Source organism: Bombus flavifrons, chromosome 11, assembly GCF_040668555.2.
Source record: "Bombus flavifrons isolate JBK064 chromosome 11, iyBomFlav1_principal, whole genome shotgun sequence".
NCBI lineage: Eukaryota > Metazoa > Arthropoda > Insecta > Hymenoptera > Apidae > Bombus > Bombus flavifrons.
The window spans coordinates 4,886,970-4,910,407 of record NC_138452.1 but is presented as its reverse complement, the minus strand read 5'-3'; the positions used below and the strand labels follow the sequence as shown (position 1 = coordinate 4,910,407).

Genomic DNA, 23,438 nt, shown 5'->3' with positions numbered 1-23,438 from the left:
AACACGAATATATTTTGTTCCACCATGTATTTATTATTATAATATAATTACTGAAATAGTTGAATAAGCGGTGAACGACGAGTAACTGGTCGAATATTTTCACTTCTTTAATAAAAGATGGTGCGCTTTGTAACTTTATTGTTAATCAGTTGGTATCTATACAAGCGCATGAATTTAAAAAATTGTTAAGATTACTATTCTTATAAAATATTTGAAATTTATTCAAGGATAAAGTTTAATACATATTTTTATTTATCTATTCCTTTATGCTGAAAAATCAAAATATAACAAGGAAATGTAATTAACTTATATGTACAATAATATTTTTAAATTACCTCTAGTGTTAGATTGTCATATAAATGAATTAAGTAGACGAGTTTGATTAAATCAATGGTACTCCATGTAAAACTCAGTATTACATCAGGTGCATAAAATGTGTTAAAAGTATGGTTATAGATGATACACACATGTAGACATATATATCCAATATATATTATTGTCATGAGTTTGAATCGAAAACTATATGCTTCATTTAAAAGTGACATTGTTTTGTGTAATTCGAATCGAAGCAATTTTAATAATCTATATCTGGAAACTAAATTTCAACATAAGCCATTCGTTTTAATGTAAAATAATTTGCAAAAATGTCTATTACAATAGAAACATACCATTATTCATATCGGACATCTCAGAGATAGAAATGAAATGTTTTCCTTTTGTAATAATATTTAATATCGTATTTATTTGCATAAATCTAATTTCAATTTTATACATAAATACAGTAAAAGAACATATTACTATTACACAAACAAAATCGGGTAATCTATCAATTACCCATATAAGAAGATATATAAAGTCTGAATCGTTATCCAATAATCCATAGTAATCCATTAAATTACAAGTTAGTACTACAAATATCGCAGTAGTTATTCTAACAATATCATTTTTCATACATAAAGAATGATCGATCTCTATATTTAAGAACTTTGCGCTTTCGTCAACGGTATCTAACTGTTCGAATACTTCTTTTACTTTTGAGCATTTGTACATACTTGAAATTATTATTATAGGATACGAAAGTATATTTAAGTAAACTCGAACATATCTAAGTAAAAACGTGTCATTTATAAAACGAAATTTATCAAACATGTCAAATATATAATATAAAAACTGCCAATGACAAAACCAATAAAGCGCCACTAATATAGATACATATAAATAATTTGGAAATGCAATTCTGAAAAATTTGGTAGGATATAAACCTGTAAAGAAAAGATATTCAAAACCTGATATGAAAGTAAATTTTTAAAAAATAATATGATTCTTTCTTTAAATTAATTTTTACAATCTTATATTTTCTGATAATTTATTTTATAATTTTTATTATTTAATCAATTCCTTACCTAATAATTTCGTTATACTCAATAGTAACCAAGATTCTTGGTAAATATTAGAAGGGCAGAACAACTTCATGATTATGTTTCTTTTCGGTGAAAGTTTCAACTAAATAGATTGAAGTCGTAATCCGCATTATGTTACATTAGCGCTTTAAACTTGTCAATAGTTTCACTTGCATGTCAGTTGATATTGAATAATTAACTAGGAATTTTACAACACTCGATTTATGATTAGTATCAGTAGATATACAATCACTATTTTGTAATTGATCAATGATATTTAGCTCGTATTAAATACTACACACTTTTATTATAAATATTATTATAATGTTATATTAAATTAAATTGAATTAAATAATTAATTTCGTAAAAATAATGTTTGTAAATTAAACAAATAAAGCTATATTATAATATCGTCAGAGAGATATCATTTACATATATTATTATTATATTATATAATATAAAATATATAATATAATATATATATTATATATATTATAATACAAATATATCTGTCCTTGTCCAGGTATATGTCTTTAGTAATTGAATTTTTAGATAGATGTTAATATTGCAAAGAATAAGTCAAAACGAAAAGAAAATAGATAAGCATTATTTAAAGGAAATTATGTATTTAATAATCATATTAAAATATTTCTTTATATACAATCTTTTTTGTTGTGTTGTCTTCAAGCAATAGCGTCAGATTATTCACATTATTGAATCATGAACAGGCTTCTTAGAGTTGGCCGCGAGATAAACGTTTGTACCGTGGATCTACAGCTGAATATTTTAATGTTTGTCCTTGGGCCTTGTTTATATATGTAATAAATAAAGAAGCATAAGAATTATGTATTTTAATAAAAATCATTATAAATGCCCCTTCCAGTGAAAATACGAGTGTGATTATTTTTATTCTAATTGCAAGATGTAAGACGTAAGATGTGTCTCATGTTCCCTACTACCGCATACAACACTCGAACCTATTCCGAGTACAGCCGAAGAATGACGATCGGTCTGTTCGGGCTATCCCTCACCGTTGCGTCACCAATTAATGTGTAACTTACTCATTCTAAATTTTTTAAATCACATTCTTTACCAAATGATTAAAACACAATCTAAATTGATTCAGCTCTTAAGTTATAATCGAACAAACATAAAAATACTTTGCATTTTATATGTATGTACGTATATGTATATAAAGCAATATATCCTAAGTAATATTAAGCATAAGTAGATGTTTATATGTATATATTAAAATATAATAATAATAATGAATAATGAAAAGATATTGTAATAATAATATTGTAATAATAATGAATAAATTAAAAAAGGTTCCAGAGGTGTAGTTTATACATTGGCCGTTAGTCATAACGCTGCGATCGATTTGTTAGATTTTTGCATTTAATGCCACCAGATGTTGAAAGTTATAAATATAATATAAAGAAAAGATATAAATTAAACTACTTTTCATAAACTTTTCCAACGCATTTAAAATAAAGATGCAGTATTTCAAATAGTACAAAAGAATGTTGTTTAAATACATTTAGATTTACATAATATAGAATTCATAGATATTTTCAATTTTACTTTAGAACTAAACCTAAAATTAATCTCAATCTAGGAAAAATCTCAAAAAACCTCGCCATTTTTATTTCGCGAATCGCCCACTAGAGTTAAATCTAACCTTAACCCAAACCATTTCTCAACAACATAAATTAAGTTGGATTATAGTAGCAGTATTAATCCGGCTGCTATGAGGCGGCTGAATTAATAGAACTGTTAATCCAACTCAGCTTGAAAACTGAGGCCGAGCGGTGAGATATTTTTGCGTAAATTCGAAAACTAAAGATGACTGCCGGTCATATGTACAGATAAAAGTTGTTGAAACTGTCGAGTCGTATGACATATTTCAAAATCATCGAAATCAGAAAAAATGCTCTTCATTGACAACTTTATCGGTTTAGCTTTAGGGGAATTGCAGAATGGAAAAGATGAAGTTTTCTGGAGTTTTTGTTAAATTAAGGGTAGGTCTAGTCCTAAGGTAAAATTAAAAATATTTATGGTGTTTTGCGACATTTCTTTTGTGACATTTTACTCATGTAAAAAGTCCTTTTTGATATATTAAAGTTTGAAAAACTAACCAATTTGCTCACTATTGCTGTAGACCTCTGGTGGCAAAGTGAGGAAAGTTTTCACAGGATTTTTTCGAAGTCGATATTACAGAACGTCTGACACAAGATCCCATATAATATCATATCAAGTCTGTTTTATACTTATTCAACGTTAATATGTTCACGATTATACCGTCTGAGTAAATATGCTTATAACAGCTTATAAGTGTGCTTATCAAATTTAATGTCAATACTAATCCCAAATCAGTTTTACTCTATTTATCATTTTCTTTTGACATTTCCTTCAGTATAAAATTCGATAAGATTACAATCACAGATGAGCGAAAAGGAAACAAGTAATATAAATACTTTGACATATGTATTTAGCTATTTCTCTGTAATATTTAATATAAACAATAATAATGTGTATGATATAGAAATATGTTTTGTAACATGTCTCATTATCTTCACGTAATTTTATTTTGCAGATCAGAACCGTTCTATGCAAAAGGTTTTATTAGGTCATGACCCTGGATGGAACGATCCTCCGAAATGGATATATTGTACTGGACAAAGTTCTATAACACCTACTAAGCGAGTACTGAACAAGAGGGTAGCATTTCCAATGGGATCTATACAAGCTGTAGATAAACAGTCTTCTGTAAACAAGCCATTAAACATGCCACCACATGTACAAGGTAGGACTGATCAATTAACAGCACCACATCCTCCATTGTTATGTCCTTCAAACAAAAATATAGAAGGAAACAATATAGAGATTGATAAAGAGGAGGCATTAAACAATGTTTTGAAAAATTTGGAAACAGTAATTAGTGAGCATATATTGGAAAATGGTAGAACTAAGGAGGTAAAGAAGAGATTAGATATATTGAAGGCTGTATGGCTTGAAGATAAATTAAATAATGTGATATACAAGAATGTTTTAGATTTGTCTACAGGTTAGTTTTGTGACTAATCATTTCTTAAATACATTATTTTTTTTGGAGGTAGAAGAATAATGGAAAATTTGTTTCCAGCTTTACGAGAGGGGAATATTAAAAAAGCTGATGAGATACATGTTTCATTAATGATGCAACATGCTAGTCTGTGTAGTGCATGGATGCCTGGGATTAGGCATATTATTTTAGAATTGGAAACCAAAATGAAAAATTCAAATGTAACACAATCTCAGAATCCTGAATTACATTTATTATCTATTGGAGAAAATAAGTAAATGATGATTCCTTGGGTATATAATATTTGCATGCAGTAACTGTTTTGCGATAGTTATTGACATTATCTTTTCGCTTATAAGTTTATATATTAATTGATGTTATTAAAAAGTGCACAGCAAAAAGAAACTATTGATATTATGAATGTAACAAATTTTATCACAATAAAACAAATCCCATGAAATTTATATAATATGTATTGTACTTCTGACATCTATTGATAACGTGGATGTCGCGACACATAACTAACTAACGAGCAGTCAGGCACAACTGATCGGTTGGTATCGCGAGCCTTGAACGTTATTAGCGCCCAAGGTGGAGTATTATAATAAATGTAAAGAGCGAGGTTTAGTTCACCTTATTTATTCCACTCAATACTCTGAATACAACTGTCTTTAAGTTCACTGAGTTCCACTTAATACTCTGACTACAACTGTCTTTAATTCACTGGCTATCCTGTTAAATATAATGTTCACTGACTGAATACTGTTATGTGTTGACTCTTAGAATACTGGTGCAAGAGTGTCTCTTGGTGATGTTGCTGTCGTAGAGGAAGGTTCGTGGTGGGTGTGTCTCAAGTCTGTTTCTAACTGATCATTGGGTAAAGACGTACGTTTGAAGATGGGCTGGCTGCCTTCATGAAGGTTCGTGCGCGGGTGACCTTGTACTTGGGGAAACCTGCGTGTCCGGTCTTCCTGAGATGTAGCATAAAAATAAAGAAATTTGGTATTTTATGGGTCTTTTCCGTGGGGTCCTAAAGTACCTTGACTGCACAATAGGCCCATTGTTTATGATGGGTCCGCACTAGGGTAGCGTAGACCCTTGACGGTCGTCCTGCCCGAGGATCGCATCTGGTTCGCATAAATCGTCACGGCAATTACCAGGCGGCCACTCCAAATCCCGAACAGTGGAAGTTTATTGTAAGACGAACTCAACGCATTTTACAATGCTTGACGTCAAAATGGTAAAAAATCAATATTCCCACCTTATTTTTAAACGCGTACATTCAATGAATGTATGTATATATTGAAAATATGGCTCATCATCTTCAATTTCACGCCTTTCATCAGATGGTAAATGAAACATAAAATATTAAATTATGTATAATATAGTTTTCTAATTTACCGCTACATTTTCATTTCGCTTTCCGTAGATATGCTTTCCGCTTTCCATTTCGACAGTATTTATAATCATTGATATTGAACACTATCAATACATCTATTAGGGGAGTGGTTTCATGTAGAAAAACTCAAATTGTTGAATTTCGGCTACTATCGGGAAACTAGCAGTAATGTTGTAATGATTGATTTAATTGATCGATTTATGTAATCGGAAAATAGTTGTGTTCAGTTAAAAAGTTTTAACGTTCTCTAAACGCTTTGAAAATTAAATCACTTTGCTATCACACATCAATCAATTCAAGAGTCTAGAGAGAATAGGGTCATTCGGTGAGTACAATTCATTTAACATTTGTGTTAAATATACAGGGTGGTTGGTAACTGGTGGTACAAGCGGAAAGGGGGTGATTCTACGCGAAAAAAGAAGTCGAAAATATAGAATAAAAATTTTTCGTTTGAGGCTTTGTTTTCAAGAAAATTAATTTTGAATTCTCGCTCGGTACGCATGCACTTTATCACGTCTCGTTATAACGGATCTCACTGTAGATTTTAAAAAAGAATGTAAAAAAAAAATTAAAAAAAAGATTTTTATTCTATATTTTCGACTTCTTTTTTCGCGTAGAATCACCCCCTTTCCGCTTGTACCACCAGTTACCAACCATCCTGTATAACATTTTTATTGTACCATAATGTGCATGATTAATGCTTCCGTTTATCGAATCTGCGTTGCGAATTTCTTTCCAACTTCTACATATTCTTTACTATATGGAAAAAGCAATTTTATTACAATAAATAAGAGAAATGATCGTGTAGAAAATGACATGCAATGAGTTATATGTGAGCGAATACAAGTATCTGATTCCATGGATGCATCGAAGCAAATTGATCGATTATATTAATCTCAATCAATCGAATGGACATTTAACATTGATGAGGAAAATATTGATCGAGATCTGGTCTTTTTTTACCGCGGATTGTCCGCGCAGTTTTCAACTAAATTGTCATCGTTGTCATACATCATTTGAAATGAACTTTTATATTAATTTAATGATCGGCATGTATCGTATTTAAAGGAAATTAATATATAAATTTAATACATTCACACGTATTTGTAGGATGGAACCTTCTCAATGCTTCTATGATATCTCATAAACCATTTCTCAACAACCCACATTGGGCTGGGTTATAGTAGCAGTATTAATCCGGCTGCCGTGAGGCGGCTGAATTAATAGTACTGTTAATCCAACTCAGTTTGAAAACTGAAGCCGAGCGGTGAGATATTTTTGCGTAGAATTTGGAAACTAAAGACGACCGCCGGTTATATGTGCAGATAAAAGTTGTTGAAACTGTCGAGCCTTATGACATATTTCAAAATCATCGAAATCGGAAAAAATGCTCTTCATCGACAACTTTATCGGTTTAGCTTTAGGGGAATCGCAGAATGGAAAAGATGAAACTTTCTGGAGTTTTTGTAAAATTGAGGGTAGGTTTAGTCCTAAGGTAAAATTAAAAATATTTATAATGCATCGCCACATCTTTTTTGTGACATTTTACTCATGTAAAAAGCCCTTTTTGATATATTAAAGTTTGAAAAACTAACCAAATTGCTCACTATTGCTGTAGACCTCTGGTGGCAGAGTGAGGAAAGTTTCCACAGGATTTTTTCGAAGTCGATATTACAGAACGTCTGACACAAGATCCCACATAATGTCATATCATCAAGTCTGTTTTATACTTATTCAACGTTAATATGTTTACGATTATACCGTATAAGTAAATATGCTTAGAATAGCTTATAAGTGTGTTTATCAAATTTAATATAAATACTAATCTTAAATCAGTTTTACTCTACATATCATTTTCTTTTGACATTTCCTTCACCATAAAATTCGATAAGATTACAATCAAAGATGAGCGAAAAGAAAACAAGTAATATAAGCAGTTCGACAAATGTATTTAGCTAGTTCTCTGTAATATTTAATATAATAATAATGTTTATGATACAGAAATACATTTAGTAACATGTCTCATTATCTTTATGTAATTTTATTTTGTAGATCAAAAACGTTCTATGCGTAAGGTTTTATTAGGTCATGACCCTGGATGGAATGATTCTCCAAAATGGATATATTTTACTGGACAAAGTTCCATAACGCCTACTAAGCGAGTATTGAACAAGACGGTAGCATTTCCAATGGAATCTATACAAGCTATAGATAAAGAATCTTCTGTAAATAAGCCATTAAAAATGCCACCACATATACAGGGTTGGATTGATCTATTAATAGCACCGCATCCTCCATTGTTATGTCCTTCAAACAAAAATATAGAAGGCAACAATATAGAGGTTGATAAAGAGAAGGCATTAAACAAACTTTTGAAGGAAACAAGTAACATAAATACTCTGACATATGTATTTAGCTGTTTCTCTTGAATATTTAATATAAACAATAATAATGTGTATGATACAGAAATATGTTTTGTAACATGTCTTATTATCTTTATGTAATTTTATTTTACAGATCAGAAACGTTCTACGCGAAAGGTTTCATTTGGTCATGACACCAGATGGAATGATTCTCCAAAATGGATATATTTTACTGGACAAAGTTCCATAACGCCTACTAAGCGAGTACTGAACAAGACGGTAGCATTTCCAATGGAATCTATACAAGCTATAGATAAAGAATCTTCTGTAAATAAGCCATTAAAAATGCCACCACATATACAGGGTTGGATTGATTTATTAATAGCACCACATCCTCCATTGTTATGTCCTTCAAACAAAGATATAGAAGGAAACAATATAGAGACTAATAAGGATGAGACATTAAACAATGTTTTGAAAAATTTGGAAATTGTAATAAGTGAGCATATATTGGAAAAAGATAAAACTAAGGAGGTAAAGAAGAGATTAGATATATTGAAAGCTGTGTGGCTTGAAGATAAATTAAATAATGTGATATACAAGAATGTTTTTGATTTGTCTACAGGTTAGTTTTGTGATTAATTATTTCTTGAATACATGATTTCTTCTGGAGGTAAAAGAATAATGGAATATTTGTTTCCAGCTTTACGAGAGGGAAATATTAAAAAAGCTGATGAGATACATGCTTCATTAATGATGCAACATGCTAGTCTGTGTAGTGCATGGATGCCTGGGATTAGGCATATTATTTTAGAATTGGAAACCAAAATGAAAAATTCAAATGTAACACAATCTCAAAGCCCTGAATTACATTTGTTATCTACTGGAGAGAACAAGTAAATGATGATTCCTTGGGTATATAATATTTGCATGCAGTAACTGTTTTGCGATAGTTATTGACATTATCTTTTCGCTTATAAGTTTATATATTAATTGATGTTATTAAAAAGTGCACAGCAAAAAGAAACTATTGATATTATGAATGTAACAAATTTTATTATAATAAAACAAATCCCATGAAATTTATATAATGTGTATTGTACTTCTGACATCTATTGATAACGTGGAAGTTTGTTGTAAGACGAACTCAACGCATTTTACAATGCTTGACATCAAAATGGTAAAAAATCAATATTCCGACCTTATTTTTAAACGCGTACATTCAATGAATGTATGTATATATTGAAAATATGGCTCATCATCTTCAATTTCACGCCTTTCATCAGATGGTAAATGAAACGTAAAATATTAAATTATGTATAATATAGTTTTCTAATTTACCGCTACATTTTCATTTCGCTTTCCGTAGATATGGATAGTTCGAATATTTAGCAGTTTCACATAGTGTTAATTTAACGAAAAGTATTTGATGTAAGTGTAATTAAATTGTTTTGATTAGCCAAGTCTGTACTTTGTTGACGCGTGTTTTGTAAGTAAAAGTGTTAGTTACGATGTTAAACAAATCTCTACAGTATTTATAATCATTGATATTTAACACTATCAATACATCTATTGGGGGAGTGGTTTCATGTAGAAAAACTCAAATTGTTGAATTTCGGCTACTATCGGGAAACTAGCAGTAATGCTGTAATGATTGATTTAATTGATCGATTTATGTAATCGGAAAATAGTCGTGTTCAGTTAAAAAGTTTGAACGTTCTCTAAACGCGACAAACGCTTTGAAAATTAAATCACCTTGCTATCACACATCAATCAATTCAAGAGTCTAGAGAGAATAGGGTCATTCGGTGAGTACAATTCATTTAACACTTGTGTTAAATACATAACATTTTTATTGTACCATGATATGCATGATTAATGCTTCCGTTTATCGAATCTGCGTTGCGAATTTCTTTCCAACTTCTACATATTCTTTACTATATGGAAAAAGCAATTTTATTACAATAAATAAGAGAAATGATTGTGTAGAAAATGACATGCGATGAGTTATATGTGAGCGAATACAAATATCTGATTCCATGGATGCATCGAAGCAAATTGATCGATTATATTAATCTCAATCAATCGAATGAACATTTAACATTGATGAGGAAAATGTCGATCGAGATCTGGTCTTTTTTTTTTTTACCGCGGATTCAACTAAATTGTCATCGTTGTTATACATCGTTTGAAATGATATTTTATATTAATTTAATGATCGGCACGTATCGTATTTAAAAGAAATTCATTATAAATTTATTACATTCACACGTATCTGTAGGATGGAATCTTCTCAATGCTTTTATAATATCTCATAAACATGTACACGAATGATTAACAGAACTGTCCAAAAATATGTGTACATGTTAATGATAATTTACCTACGCGCGAAAACATTAAAATAATTCTTTTCCTTCTTTTTTTCATTTTGCATTCATTCTGTCTTATTTCGTTTCTCGACGAATGGTTACACGAAATACGAAAAATGATCAAGTCTTCTTTTTATCATAAAAGTTTCTTGTATTTCTCATTTCTCTCTTATGTATATTCACAAAGGACAATTACATCTTACTTAATAACATATTTTTCGTCTAAATGTACTCTTATGTCAATAATAGTCATCGATAGCAATGATCAGTTTAAATTACTCTATCGCTTATCGTCTATAAATCGCTACTAAACTCTAAGCATACGGTGTGTATGTATGTGTTTGTACGTGTGTATCCGTGTCTCTGTGTGTCTTTTCCTCTTATTTGTACGTGTGCGTACTGTGTATACGTGTGTACGTCTGATTTCTCATCGCTCAAAAGCACACCCGTGATTTTTTTTCCTTTCGTATTTTTCTTTTGTATGTGAGTGTTTTGTTGTTTCGTAATTGATCCACGTGCATTTCGCTACGTATTTCGCGTTTCAGTTGATCGATCGGAATAGAAATGCACGCCGATCAATGCTTTGACCTTTTTTTTATCGTTTGTCACATTTCTCTTTTTTGTTGTCGCCTGTTCTAAAAGTAATATTGAAAATTAAAAACATGGACTGGAAACAGAAATAAGAAAAAAAAAATACAATATATAATAATAATAGTAATATGATAATAATAGTAATAATAATAAGTTACATCGTCAACGTTCACGATGGTACGACAAAAAACGAAGATCACTCTCTGACGTAATTAATTAATTAATTACTTTATCTTCACGAATATTCACGTTCGTTTCATTCGCTCACGTTCATTGTTGACCGATAATTTTTTAATTACCACGTTTTCTTATTCTTTTAAATTTTTTTTTTGAATCGAGAATGAGTTTTTCCTCATTTCTTTCGACCACCATTGCTTCGCTATCCCTTCCGCTCGTTCGGCTCTTTTTGGCGCGATCGAACTTGGCGAAAGGCAATAAAACGCTTTACAAGTAAATATATATATATATATGTAGATTTATATATATATATATATATAATATATATATATATTCATTATAAAACTTACATCTTAAACTTATGACCATCTATTTTATTAAATCGTCAATATATTAGATTTTCTTTCATTCATCATTTTCTTCTTTTTTCCATCTCATTTAGTCTCGCGTAAATAAATATTCATAAATACACTTTTTTGGACCGGATGCATGGGGAATGTTTTTTCGATGGATCACTTCGGGTCTCTCCCATTCAATTATGCTTTATTATCTTTTAATTATATTTCTGTCTCGTATCTTTTTTCGTGATACCTATTCCATTTTCATTTCGTTTATTCTCGAAGCACTATTTGCAATCACGATTGAGAGAGACGATTTTTCTCGTCGTAGATCATTGAACGAAAACGATCGCGAAGTGTAATCTACGATACCAATAATCGAATCGATTTCACGGAAAATTATGAAAAGAAACAGAAAAGAATCATCATCATAGTACTTTTTTTACTCGTTTCAATTCTTTTATACTATGCAATCTGCAACTCTTACTTTTTTTGTTTATTCGTTTTCCGTTTTGAATTTTTGTTCGTTCGTAAACGATCATCGCGTCGAGAAACGATCCATCGAAACAACTTCGTGATTTGCGTCGCGGCCCGAATTTCGATTTAAAACTTTTTTTTTCTTCTGGGTTCTTTATCCAAAAATATATGTACACATATGTAACCGGTGTATACGTAGCGCTATATTCGTATGCCCTATTTCGGGGGATCCAGGGAATATTGTTTTGGTACCTAAGTGCAAAAATTGCGAGCGACGCTCTTTTTATCATTCCCTCATTTTTGACCTGACTCTCTTTTTCTAATTCTCTACTCGATTTTATTTATTTATTTGTTTCTAACGGTGTAACACACCCTGTATGTATATACGGGCTTGTATATACATACATGTTTCCTTAAATATATACATATACATATTTAAGAGATAAACATAAATATGTGACGAGCGTTTCGCGATTTTCGCACTTACCGTTAATTAACCTGTTACTTTTAATTTACTTTACTTTTTTTATTTTGTTTTGTCAATTCTTATCGATCGATCACCTATTGTATTATTCTGGCTTCATAAGGCGGACAAGTGGTTTCATTACTTTTTTGTTCTTTTTTATTTTTTTTTACTTTATTATTATTATTATTATTATTATTATTATTATTATTATTATTAGTATTATTATTATTATTATTATTCATCTCACGAGACAGATATACATCAAGTATATTTGTTGCGTAAATATTTATCTGTTTTGCATCTTTGTAATTTGTTCTGCAATCGTTATTACAACTGTTATATTACGCTCGCTACAAACTATTTAAAAAATTTGTTCAACCCCGCTTAGCTTCAACTCCTCCCCAAACTTCCTCCTATATTTAATTCCTACACATTCTCACCATATCTCCTTCGTTTCGTTTACTTCTCCTTCTTTCTTTTATATATTTTTTTTTACGAGTTTTTTCATAGGTTTTTTCGTACAAAACAAAATGGCATCTTTTTGGTATTGGAAGAAAAAATACAGTTTTCAACCTTTTTCTTTCTTTCTTTCATCCTTCTCTTTTTTTCCTGCTCTCATTCCGCCTCGTTCGTACAACCACGTTATCGAATCATGCCCTGATCGACGCTAAAATCGATTTTCTCATCCAACTTCCGATCTTCTTTTCGAAAGGAAAAAGGTACAGAATTGGCAATAAAACTTGTTCGCGTGCGTCACATTCATTTTCTTCCTGCTCTCGCTACACACGACAATCATCATCGAGTACAACAGCTAGCGATTCCTCTTCTTACGTCTTAATTATTACCGCAAATATTTAATACTATTTTGGCATCGTGACGATACAATTTTTTCCACGCATCCTATACAAAAAAGAAAAGAACAGCAACGATAACCAGCCGATTTTCCCTTTTCACTTCTGTTCCGTTTCGTCCTATCCTGTTTCGTTTGTTCTGTTTATCGATCGTAACTGGAAGTTCGACCGGTTCGTCGTATGATTTTTACGAAAATATTCCTTTCGAAAAATCCTGCGACGAAACCTGTTCTTCTCTTCGTTTTTCCTTTTGTCCCTTTTCTTATTTATTTTCTTTTTCTCAAACATTCCTTAACATTGTACTCACGCACGCAACTGAGAATCATTCGGAAGTCGACGAGAGAAAAACCTTGTCTGTGTGCTTCGCGCGGATCATTCTAAGCGGATCCATGGATCGCGATCGAGGAAAGAAACGTGTGCGAATGTGAAAGGAACAGGAGCGTTTCAAACGACGATCCGTCCACGGCTGACGATCGCTCTGAGACATATATAATAACAAAATAAGAAAACGTATCGTTTCTTCATTGTTTGTAAAATTGAGACAGAATTAACATTTATGATAAATCGAATCTAAAAAAGATTATTATAATCACTGGTTTCGTTTTGATTCTTTATTTCATTATCTCTAAAATTCATCTATTTTAAAATACCTAATTCATCAGATTGTAAAAAGTACGAATAGTTGTCGATAATAGATCTATATGAAATCGATAGATCACGATCGAGTGTATAATAAATCTCATAGAAACATTCTTTTCTCGCCCAATCATTTTTCTGGTTTCACCGTGCGTTTCTTCTTATTTGTATCGTTTTAATTTCATTTTAACCGTCGCATGAGCGTTCGAAAGCGGAGAACCATTTCTACGATATCGAACGTGAACAGTCTTCGATGAAGATCGACGTGGGGTGAAGTCATAGCCGAAGACGTTTCACGATCGTGCAGAAACATTCGTCGTTAGCAAATCGTTCGTAAGAAACAAGAAGAGTGTCGTGATCGAAACGTTTGCTTGCAAAGAAGAAAGAACTGGATGACGAACCAAGCTTACATTTTTGTTTCCTTTCTTTATAAGACGATCTTTCAAAACGGTTAAAAAAATAGAAATGTATTTTGCGATTTCAGCGTGAATTTTTATTTCTTTATTTTGGTTTTGTGAGTTTTTTTTTTTTGTTTGTAAGATGTTTAATTGACTGGCTGAGATCGATTCTCGGTATTAGAAAACCTAATCGAAAAATGGTACTCGTCTAATAGAAAAATAGTCGATTTTTATTCACCGTTTATTTATTTGATATCATCTACTTTAGAACGTAGAGACTGCGGAGTCGCGCGTTAAAAATGGAGGAACGATTACGCTCTTAGCGAATAAAAGTTCGTCGTACGGTAAAACGAAGGACGATACCGAGATATAAAACGAGAAAAAAGAAGACTCCATTAAGGAAAGAAATTTAGAAAACGGAAGGGACGACTAGCGTTTTAAAAAGGTACGAGTGTGTTATCGACGATTTTGTTTCACGCTCGTGCTAAACAATTTTACAAAAAAAAAAAAAAAGAAAGAAAAGAAAACAGAGAGAAAAAGAGAGAGAATATAAGCGAGAACACAAAATTAAAAGAAGAAAAGAAAATGGGAAATAAGTGGAAAGGCTTGGTGCGTACTCTCGACTTGAACTCGATCGTTCGGTGTTACGAAAGAAAAGTTAAACCGAAGAAAAAGATAGGAAAGGAAAAGATAAGGAGAAAAAAGGAAGATAGAACAGCAAAAAAATATAATAATAAAAATATAATAGACCAACGCGTTTTGTCAAAACTTAATTAATAAATAGTCGGATTAAATTAGATTATATTACTAATTATTACTGTTTGTCGCTAATAATTATTATTACTACTACATTATGATAATAATGAATGATAATATATTAATGATTCTTATAATACTTCGATGGGCGAGGAATGGACGCGTCTTTTCACCACCCTTCCTCTTACAATAGTAGCGCCTCTCTGTCGATTATCGTGCAGACCCATCGATTTTCCACGAACAACCATGATTTTCCATTTTCTATTCGATTCTCTTTTCGATTTCTTCCCCACGCATACGCTTACGCGTTAGCGTGGTCGTGAATCGAAACTTCGAAAGGCAAGAAACCGATCGATCGATTGTTTCGATTCAATGAACCAATTAAACAAAACTAATACGTGATCATGATTCATCCTCGGTCTTATCATCGAGCAAAATATCCCTCGATTTTGGCTATTTCTTTTCAATTAAAAAGACCTCTTCAGGAGCGTTCAGACGATCAATATTGTTGTCAATATTTCGGGTTTTCAACAGTATTGTACGTACAAGATCCTCTAGATGACCAATATATATTGTCAATACAATGTTAAGAACCTTAAATATTGACAATAGTATTGACAATAACATTGATCGTCTGAATTCTCCTTTCCACCTCTGTCTTCTCCTTCCCTTCGTTCGATACCACGATTCTTTTCTTTTTTTGATTTTGATATTCATCGATCGAGTCACAAACGATCGATGAATGAGTTAAAAAAAAAAAAAAACAATACGATCGAAGGAAAAGCAGCGGATCTAGCCGGAAGTGGCGATGGATGTTTCGAGGTAACTACGCCAAACGTAGCTAGTCTATGTATAGAAAACATAGGGATCGTTCGAACGACGCGTACGATTAATACGGATGCTCCCGGTTTTTACTCTTTCTTTTTTTTTGTTCTTTTTCATTTTTTGGCTCTCTGGCTCACCTTGCAACACTGGCACTCGTTAAATAACGTCGAACCTCACCGGCTGGCCGCTGTGATCTACCGCGAAACTATTGGATCTCTGTGCGCGTGTCTTCCTCGCTCGAGAAGATCGCCTCTCGAAAGGCTTATATATATATATCTATAACATAAATCAGGATACCCGAGATCCATAGATTTGATCGTGGACCTGGAATCGCGATTATAGACTCTAAAGGGCTTGGAGAATGAATAAAAAAAAAAAAAAATAGAGAGAATAAAAAAGAAACAATGGGAAGAACGTAGCTGACGAAGGAAATGGCACCACGACGACCGACGCATTTCTCTCCCCCTCACAGTTCGATATTCTATATTAAAAAATTATCTCACGATTCTCTCGTGTGTATATGATGTGTATATTTGTGTGTGTTTGTACTGAACCGACCCGAGAATTCGATATTAATATTATAGCAATTATTGTATATATATGTATAATATATATATTATCGAATCGCCTGTGTGTACCTCTTCGTCACATCGTTCTTGCTCTTGAATCTTTTTTACGTGATCGATTTAATAGGATAGAGCTACGGATGCAAGCACGTGCAAGTGAATTACGAAATAAATACGATGATTAACAAGCACAATGTACAATAGACGAACGAAAGGAGAGAAAACGAGAGAAAGAAAGGTTTTAGACAATGTGTGCGAAAGAAAGAGAGAAATTTAAGAGAAAAAGGGGAGAGGGAGAGAGAGAGAGAGAGAGAAAGAGAGAGAGAGAGAGAGAGAGAGAAGAGAAAAGAAATACATTAAACGTTGATATTTACCGTTTAATTAATTAGCTTAAAAACTTGAGATCATTTTCGTGTCAGTATATGTATTATACGCGTGTACGTGTGTAACGTGTCTATGTGTGAGCTCCGTTTTTCCATGTGGAGCATCGAAGATTATCCAGACGACTTTTACAAAGGATCCACCCGAAACTATATATGCATATCGTCGTTCGATTTTTTGGAGTTATGATTTGTGGGCGTTTTAGATGATTTATGGGCTGGACGATGTTGGATAAAAATCTACTACGATGGCGCCGATTAATCGAATTAGAATTAAGGACGATTTTGGTCCTGCATGATGCACATGTATGTGTGTGATGATGCAACAACAACAACAACAACAACAATGGGGTACACGTGTTACAAAAAGGAGAACGTGCGGAAAAATAAACGGCAGATCGACTCTCATAGTTACAAAATTGACCCAGCTTTGTACAAAAATGGATCATAGCAAGCGCGCACGTGCTACCAGCGTACATGTTTGCAACTCCGTGTGCCGTGTGTTAAAATGTTGCGAAGAAAACAATTATCTATCGCGTCTAGGCATGGACTAGCTAAATACGATTACGACTCTACCAGAATACGAGACCTTTTCCTAAAAATAACAAAAAAAAAAAAAAGAAAAAATAAAAAAGAATCAAAGATATATAATTGGATACGTTTCATTCGTTCTTCGTCTTCCTTTCATTATCTTACTTTTCTACATCGTTTTTTCTTCTTTTATCCTTTTTGCCATATTTTTACTTTCCATTTATTCTACTCTAGGTCGTATAACATATTCGAAGTCATTTCTCGAAAAGAACAATGGTTCTTCGAAAGAACATGGCCGATCGCTCTTTTGTGCCGTTAATCCAGTTACCGTGAAAATTAGCCTCGATTGCGATCAAGTGTTTCTCTAAGCGCGTGACACGTCTCTGTCGATCAGCTGCTTCGTATTCCTCCTCCACCTTCAGCCTTGAATTTGCTGTTCTAGATACCAAACATCTTCATCGTGTTCGATATCCATTGTTGATCTGATTTCCTTTTCTTGTCCGCTCGCAACATTTTACCGTGATTCGTGTAAAAGATCGATATAAAAAGGGAAGCCCCGATTAAAATTGAATCCTGCGACGAAACGTCTGCGTTGCGAACCAGTCACCTGCTGCTAACTTTTCTTGCTTCTCCTCTGTTTCCCCTGTCTGTTACGTTTATTATTTATTCCCCGAAAAAACGTGAGATAGAAAAATGGCAGTGCAAACGTGTTGTTTCTTCTTCATCTTCGTTTTGTCTTTTTTTGTCAATAACAACTATACACATCTAGGACGATGACCTGATAGAATTACGATAGAAAGCCTCTCATGATGACAGTTTGCTCTTTTTGCTCGTTGATCCCCTCTCAATGTTAGCTGCTTGTTGCTCTATTTCTCTCGTTGTTCTCGTGACTCGTTTCACGTTCTTCGTGTCGAAGTTGCACGGCACGGAACAGCGTCGTCAAGTGAGATTCGTGTCGTTTGAAACCCACTTTTTCACTCGATCAGTCCGACGAGATCGCTCGATCGATTCCTGGCACGGTTCTTGCTCATCGATGGCTGGAATCGCGCCCTCCGACGTTTACTCATCCAATGGCCCCTCCCTCCTGATATGGTCCAGTTATCATGCACGGATGCATTGGGAAAAGGGTGGTCCAGGTCATGGTGGTATACGTAGGCGATCTCATCATGAACTGAGAACTAGGAACACTGGGTATATAAGGTAGCGGAGTGGATTTTTCGGTGTTGATTGCACTGGCTGGACTGGTTGGAGTTGATGGAGTAGACAGTGATTGCGAAGTAGACGATGATGTAGTAGTAGTGGTGGTGGTGGTACTCGCAACACCTAGTTTCCTGAGTCGCATCTTTTCTTCCCATTCGTCCCATCCGTGTCTTGGTCGGTTAAGATTACGATGTTGGTAAAAGACCAGGCTGATTCTGGTTGGATTCAGACGATTAGGCTTTTTGAGAGCCGTGGTGGCATGCATCTCGTGCTTGGCGCACTCGAACAACACGCTACCGTGGCTCAATGCAATGGCGACTCCACCCATCTGCGAGTCCTTGAAGCACTCTTCGTTGTCGGAATAGTCGGCTACCTCTCCTAGTGGTTCTGCTTTTGGAGGAGGCTCTGGTAACACCGGAAAGTAAGGTGGTGGTCCGTAAATATCCCAGCGAGGAGTGTCCCATCTCGCCCAACTTGGATTCAGACCTTGATACGGGGGCACTCCTTGATAGGGATATTGAGGAGAAGGAAAGCAGGCTTCTCTCTTTGGTTGCTGATAGAATTGAGGTGGATACTCCGGCGTCTGATGGTGTGGATACGGTTGGTGATAGTTGTAGCCTTCCCAAGAATTAGAATATGGTTTGTCGAAGACAGGGTATGTTGGATACAGTCCGTATTGTGGGAAGGAAGCGTGAGGATGTCCCAAGCCCGGCATCCCGTGGAAGTCTTGCACCTGTTTCATCTCTTCGGCCCATGGAAAACAATTCGAGTTTGAATTCGCGATGTTCTGCCTGGAATCGTGGAAACCCTCCTTCGTCTTATCTTCCGGCCACTCTGTTCTTCGTTGGTTACCTTGATGTGTCGTCATGCTGCTTTGCACCGCGTTGTTGCTTGGACTGTCCGCGTAGACACCGTTCCTAGTCGGCTCCTGAGGCTTAAGGAACGTTCTATTGGAAGAATTTTGATATGTATTGTCTGTGTTTGGATTCTGGTTTGACGCTGTCCTCGACGGTGGTCTGCCCTTTGGCACCCTGAACGGGGAAGGATCCGAGGGTGTTTCCCAGCAAGATGGTTTCGACTGGTCCGGATGCGGTACTCTATCGTTCCAATTAAATGTTTTCTGGTGGTCTGTAGGTTGCTGGTGATTCCTATCAGGACCTATTTGATCGTTATAAATCTGTTGTTGATCGAAAGGTTTGTTTTGGTCGGGGTACCAAGTACCTAGCATGTTCCAGCTTCCCACTTGGTCGGAGGGCGCCGGCGACATTTGACTAATTCCGGGTGTCTTTTGTTCAGGAACTTTATACATCCGATATTTTCTCTGATCGAATGATCCTAAGCTCTGAGTGCCGTTTGGTGGATTGTTGGGCGGAAGATGCGTCGAGCTGTGTAGCAATAGATCCGCATTCGTGGCGCTGAACGGCTTGTGACTAGTGTTACCCATGCAAGAAGACACCGACAGGCCAGTGAACATGTCCGCGTTCGAATCGTGCTGGCCCTGATATGAAAGATTTCTACCGGACTGCGCGGTATGAGGGGGGTGATAATGGCCTGGTATCCTGTTCACGAAAGGCTGTTCGATCTGCGATTTTTGAGCCTCTAAGTAGTTCTGCGTGGTAGGGTACTTTTGCTGACTAGAATCTTGCGCAGGTCTGGAGTACGGCAATTTCGACTGATCGCAGCTCTGGCCAACGTTTCGAACGTTATTTACGTTGTGCGATTGATGATGATGATTCGTTCGGTTGACTGCGTTCCTCTGATCCAAATGGACCGGAAAATTTGTACAGCTTGTCTTCGGGGATGTACTACCTTGCCTGGTGTCGTACATATTCGGATAACTTCTGGAATTGGGGGGTGGATGGCCGTAGCCCGTGTCCGGATACCCGGAGCTTCTTGGCGAAGCAATTTTCTGGTCTTGATGTGTAGTTGGACATCCTCTAGGAGACATGGAGTAACCGATGTCCCCTGGTGTTCCTGTATGAGAGCTCCTTGGTGAAATAGGATGAGCTCTCGGTGAGTGTGGATAACAGTTCCTCGGCGAGTCCATGGTGGAATTAGGCAAATTTCGCGAACCTGGTCGATGTTCATCCTGAGAAACGGTGCTCCTAGGCCTGATATCGTCTAGACTTGTACTGTCTGGGTCAACTTTTGCGTCTCTGTCCAGACCACTGAACGAGTATTCTCTCCACGGGTTTAACCAATTATTTTTTCGCTGATCGAGCCAACCGTTTCTACCCCACTGTTGTTCATTCTGGTAACTCCATCCTTGGTACATGGACACTGGACTGTCTAGAACAGTGGAGGACACCTGAGAGCTTTGTAATTGAGCATCCATTCCTTCGAACATAGACGCCATTTCCAGGGATAGTTGGGAGTCCCTCATTTGCGGTCTAGGTATTTCTTGGTGTCCTGGTACGCGTCCTGGGTCCGCCATTTTTTCAGCAGTGCTTTTGGAACTATCTTTCTTATTGCTAATGGTATCTGGCTCGTCTTCTTTCCTTTTCTTGCCGTGTCTTCTGCAGGGTTGGAGTGGAACCGATCGAACTCTCACTTCGCAAGGATATCTATGAATTAGATGATACGTATTTGTAAAATTCATTACTAGAATAATTCTGTGTGAGTGATTGTTTGTCATATGAATAATAAAATTATTTACTTTGTCAAAACTTCTACAGCTCCAGCGCGAACCTTCTCATCCTGTCCCTCTTTCGACCCATTCTCATCCGTAGTATCCATGATGTAAAGGGGAAGTACGTGCAACTGTTCCTCTTCAGGTTTCGATAGAGATCGGTGTTTTGTCATAGTGACCACCTTTAAGATGAAAAATTACAACATAGCTATTTCATCTAAATCTTTACCTTTTCAGAATTATTAAGTATTGGAAAAAATTAAGTGTCTCTTTAAGTCACTTACCACTGTACATCCGTTGTTCATGTTGTGAAGATCACGATGAGAATGCGCGCAGAAGTCGATACAGGCCGTAACACCGGAAAAGGGTCGGCCAGGTTTAAATCCCAAACGGCACTCGCTCGCTTCCCGTTCGAATTGTGTCTGATTGTTGAATGCTTCCGGTGCAAGGCTGAGATACAGAGGCGATAAAAGTGTTGCTAGGACGTGCATTCTTTCTTCGACTTCTTGCTCCTATAATAAAAATAAAAAAGAACGAAACGTTATATTTGTATACAATAAGGAAGACAAGAATGACGATTAACCCTTAGTATATTATAACTAGGTATGTCTTGAACTTAGAATTTTTAATACAATATTTCTACATTAATAATGAAATCTACATGGTAAATAGACATTTATAGCAAATAGTTAAGACATTCGATGGTATTCTTATTAAATTCAACACAGAGAACGAATATTATTATGACAAAAATATGATAATTTAAATTATTAACAATTAATTATAATATATATATATTTAGATTGTTATGATATATTCCTCACCTCTGATCGTACTGACAATCGAAATTTACGGACGGTTTTACTTCTGGCGTATTTGCAACCATTATAATACATTGACCAGGAACATCCAAAGGAAAAGCTTGCACCGCAAGTATCAGGATCGAGACCTTGACAAGCACAGGTTCTCGGTTCGTTTGTTCCACATCGTCTAGTAGTAGGAAGACCGAATCGATTCAGCTTATGACTTAACAGGGAATAGATTCGATCGGCTTCGTGAGTGGGTACGCCTTCCCAAGCAACCATGGCCACGACGATCCAAGCTGTTGGGCACTTGTGCCCTTGTCGATGTTTCACTATGGTCAGGATCTTCTCCTCCAGACCAGATCGTCGAAGTATCTAGCGAATCACTGATATTACAATCCCATCACCAAAGCAGTACAGAGTAATCTTAGTGGGCGATTCAAAGCTATCGACTGGAATAGGTTGGATAAAATTCAATTTAAAAAGAGACGAGTGGATTCGCTTTGATTTCGATCTAAAATATTAATGAACTACGAATCTCTATGCAAATTCATATTTTTATGAATGTTATTAGACAAATGGAGATGTAAATACCTGTTTTATCAATTTCAAAATATTATCCAATATATTATTTAAAATTTGCTTATTTCGAATTATTACAAAAAATTTAAATAATTTAAATTTTTTATAAATGCGTAAACATTCGGTACAAGTATGGGGAATATATAGAATACAGTAATATGCTTACCCATTTAGCCATCGGACATCCCTGAGTGGTTTTCCCTTCTTTTCCGGTGTAGATGACCTTTTCGAATCTAATGGCGTTTCCCTTAAGGCCGGTTCTTCTTTCAAGATCGTTCCGTAGGTCAGGCAGGCTTGCAGCCGCCCCGAGGTGAGTGTAGTACGAGCCGGGCTCTGGCGGACCTTGTGGTTGAACCTCATTTTACTTACGAAACTGGACGTTTCAACGGAAAGGAAGCAACAGAAGCGGAAACATTTATGCCACGTATGTAGTAGGTATGCCCCCTGGGAAAGGGGGGTAAGTTAGGTACGTGCATTCTTCTTTGGGTCACTGAATCAAGGCTCGGTTTATTTTTTGTTGGCCAGTAATATTAGTAGTGGTAGTACATAGAGTAGTAGTAGTAGCAGTAGTAGTAGTAGTATAGTTATATATATATATTTTTTTCTTTAAGAAAATTTTGTTCATTTTTTGATTATT

General features: G+C 34.9%; 4 protein-coding genes across 18 annotated transcripts in view; 2 read left to right on the top strand and 2 right to left on the bottom strand.

The window, feature by feature from the left end:
* Nucleotides 1-87: 87 nt before the first annotated feature.
* LOC138184670 (uncharacterized) lies at nucleotides 88-1,715 on the bottom strand. The gene is made up of 3 exons (XM_069122804.1): nucleotides 1,404-1,715; nucleotides 669-1,262; nucleotides 88-595 (listed from the first exon to the last, which is right to left on the bottom strand). The coding sequence occupies exons 1-3, from the start codon at nucleotides 1,471-1,473 to the stop codon at nucleotides 327-329; spliced, it is 933 nt and encodes a 310-aa protein (XP_068978905.1). The 5' UTR covers nucleotides 1,474-1,715; the 3' UTR covers nucleotides 88-326.
* Nucleotides 1,716-3,077: 1,362 nt separating this feature from the next.
* On the top strand, nucleotides 3,078-9,317 carry LOC138185248 (steroid receptor RNA activator 1-like). 7 transcript variants are annotated; one of them, XM_069124076.1, is made up of 5 exons: nucleotides 3,078-3,421; nucleotides 7,482-7,787; nucleotides 7,916-8,248; nucleotides 8,381-8,851; nucleotides 8,930-9,317. In XM_069124076.1, exons 2-5 carry the CDS (start codon nucleotides 7,769-7,771, stop codon nucleotides 9,124-9,126), a joined length of 1,020 nt encoding a protein of 339 aa, XP_068980177.1. In that variant the 5' UTR covers nucleotides 3,078-3,421; nucleotides 7,482-7,768; the 3' UTR covers nucleotides 9,127-9,317. The 7 variants fall into 7 exon arrangements, with proteins under 7 accessions (XP_068980177.1, XP_068980180.1, XP_068980179.1 ...); XM_069124079.1 differs by having other exon boundaries at nucleotides 3,079-3,421; nucleotides 7,482-7,631; XM_069124078.1 differs by having other exon boundaries at nucleotides 3,079-3,421; nucleotides 7,482-7,810.
* LOC138185249 (steroid receptor RNA activator 1-like) lies at nucleotides 3,600-4,914 on the top strand. 3 transcript variants are annotated; one of them, XM_069124085.1, is made up of 3 exons: nucleotides 3,600-3,708; nucleotides 3,997-4,467; nucleotides 4,546-4,914. In XM_069124085.1, the coding sequence occupies exons 2-3, from the start codon at nucleotides 4,011-4,013 to the stop codon at nucleotides 4,740-4,742; spliced, it is 654 nt and encodes a 217-aa protein (XP_068980186.1). In that variant the 5' UTR covers nucleotides 3,600-3,708; nucleotides 3,997-4,010; the 3' UTR covers nucleotides 4,743-4,914. The 3 variants fall into 3 exon arrangements, with proteins under 3 accessions (XP_068980186.1, XP_068980185.1, XP_068980184.1); XM_069124084.1 differs by having other exon boundaries at nucleotides 3,603-3,887; XM_069124083.1 differs by having other exon boundaries at nucleotides 3,604-3,864; nucleotides 4,546-4,912.
* Nucleotides 9,318-10,056: 739 nt separating the features above from the next.
* Tet (tet methylcytosine dioxygenase-like) overlaps nucleotides 10,057-23,438 on the bottom strand; it is a 144,160-nt gene continuing 130,778 nt past the window's right edge. For all 7 annotated transcript variants that reach the window (XM_069124069.1, XM_069124072.1, XM_069124068.1 and 4 more), the window contains 5 exons: nucleotides 22,968-23,143; nucleotides 22,241-22,594; nucleotides 21,701-21,928; nucleotides 21,444-21,598; nucleotides 10,057-21,351 (listed from right to left, as the gene is read on the bottom strand). In XM_069124069.1, coding sequence (XP_068980170.1) covers nucleotides 18,651-21,351; nucleotides 21,444-21,598; nucleotides 21,701-21,928; nucleotides 22,241-22,594; nucleotides 22,968-23,143 — 3,614 coding nt within the window. In that variant the 3' untranslated portion in view covers nucleotides 10,057-18,650. The remainder of the gene's footprint in view (nucleotides 21,352-21,443; nucleotides 21,599-21,700; nucleotides 21,929-22,240; nucleotides 22,595-22,967; nucleotides 23,144-23,438) is intronic.

Excerpts from the sequence above, each read along its gene's own strand:
- LOC138185249 (XM_069124083.1), top strand. Across the intron at positions 4,468-4,545 it reads TGTTTTAGATTTGTCTACAG|CTTTACGAGAGGGGAATATT; the intron begins GTTAGTTTTGTG and ends ATTTGTTTCCAG.
- LOC138184670 (XM_069122804.1), bottom strand. The coding sequence starts at position 1,473 with ATGAAGTTGTTCTGCCCTTCTAATATTTACCAAGAATCTTGGTTACTA. Across the intron at positions 1,263-1,403 it reads GAGTATAACGAAATTATTAG|GTTTATATCCTACCAAATTT; the intron begins GTAAGGAATTGA and ends TTTTCTTTACAG. Across the intron at positions 596-668 it reads GATGTCCGATATGAATAATG|TTTCCAGATATAGATTATTA; the intron begins GTATGTTTCTAT and ends GTTGAAATTTAG.
- LOC138185248 (XM_069124075.1), top strand. The coding sequence starts at position 7,251 with ATGCTCTTCATCGACAACTTTATCGGTTTAGCTTTAGGGGAATCGCAG. Across the intron at positions 7,342-7,915 it reads GAGTTTTTGTAAAATTGAGG|ATCAAAAACGTTCTATGCGT; the intron begins GTAGGTTTAGTC and ends TTTATTTTGTAG. Across the intron at positions 8,852-8,929 it reads TGTTTTTGATTTGTCTACAG|CTTTACGAGAGGGAAATATT; the intron begins GTTAGTTTTGTG and ends ATTTGTTTCCAG.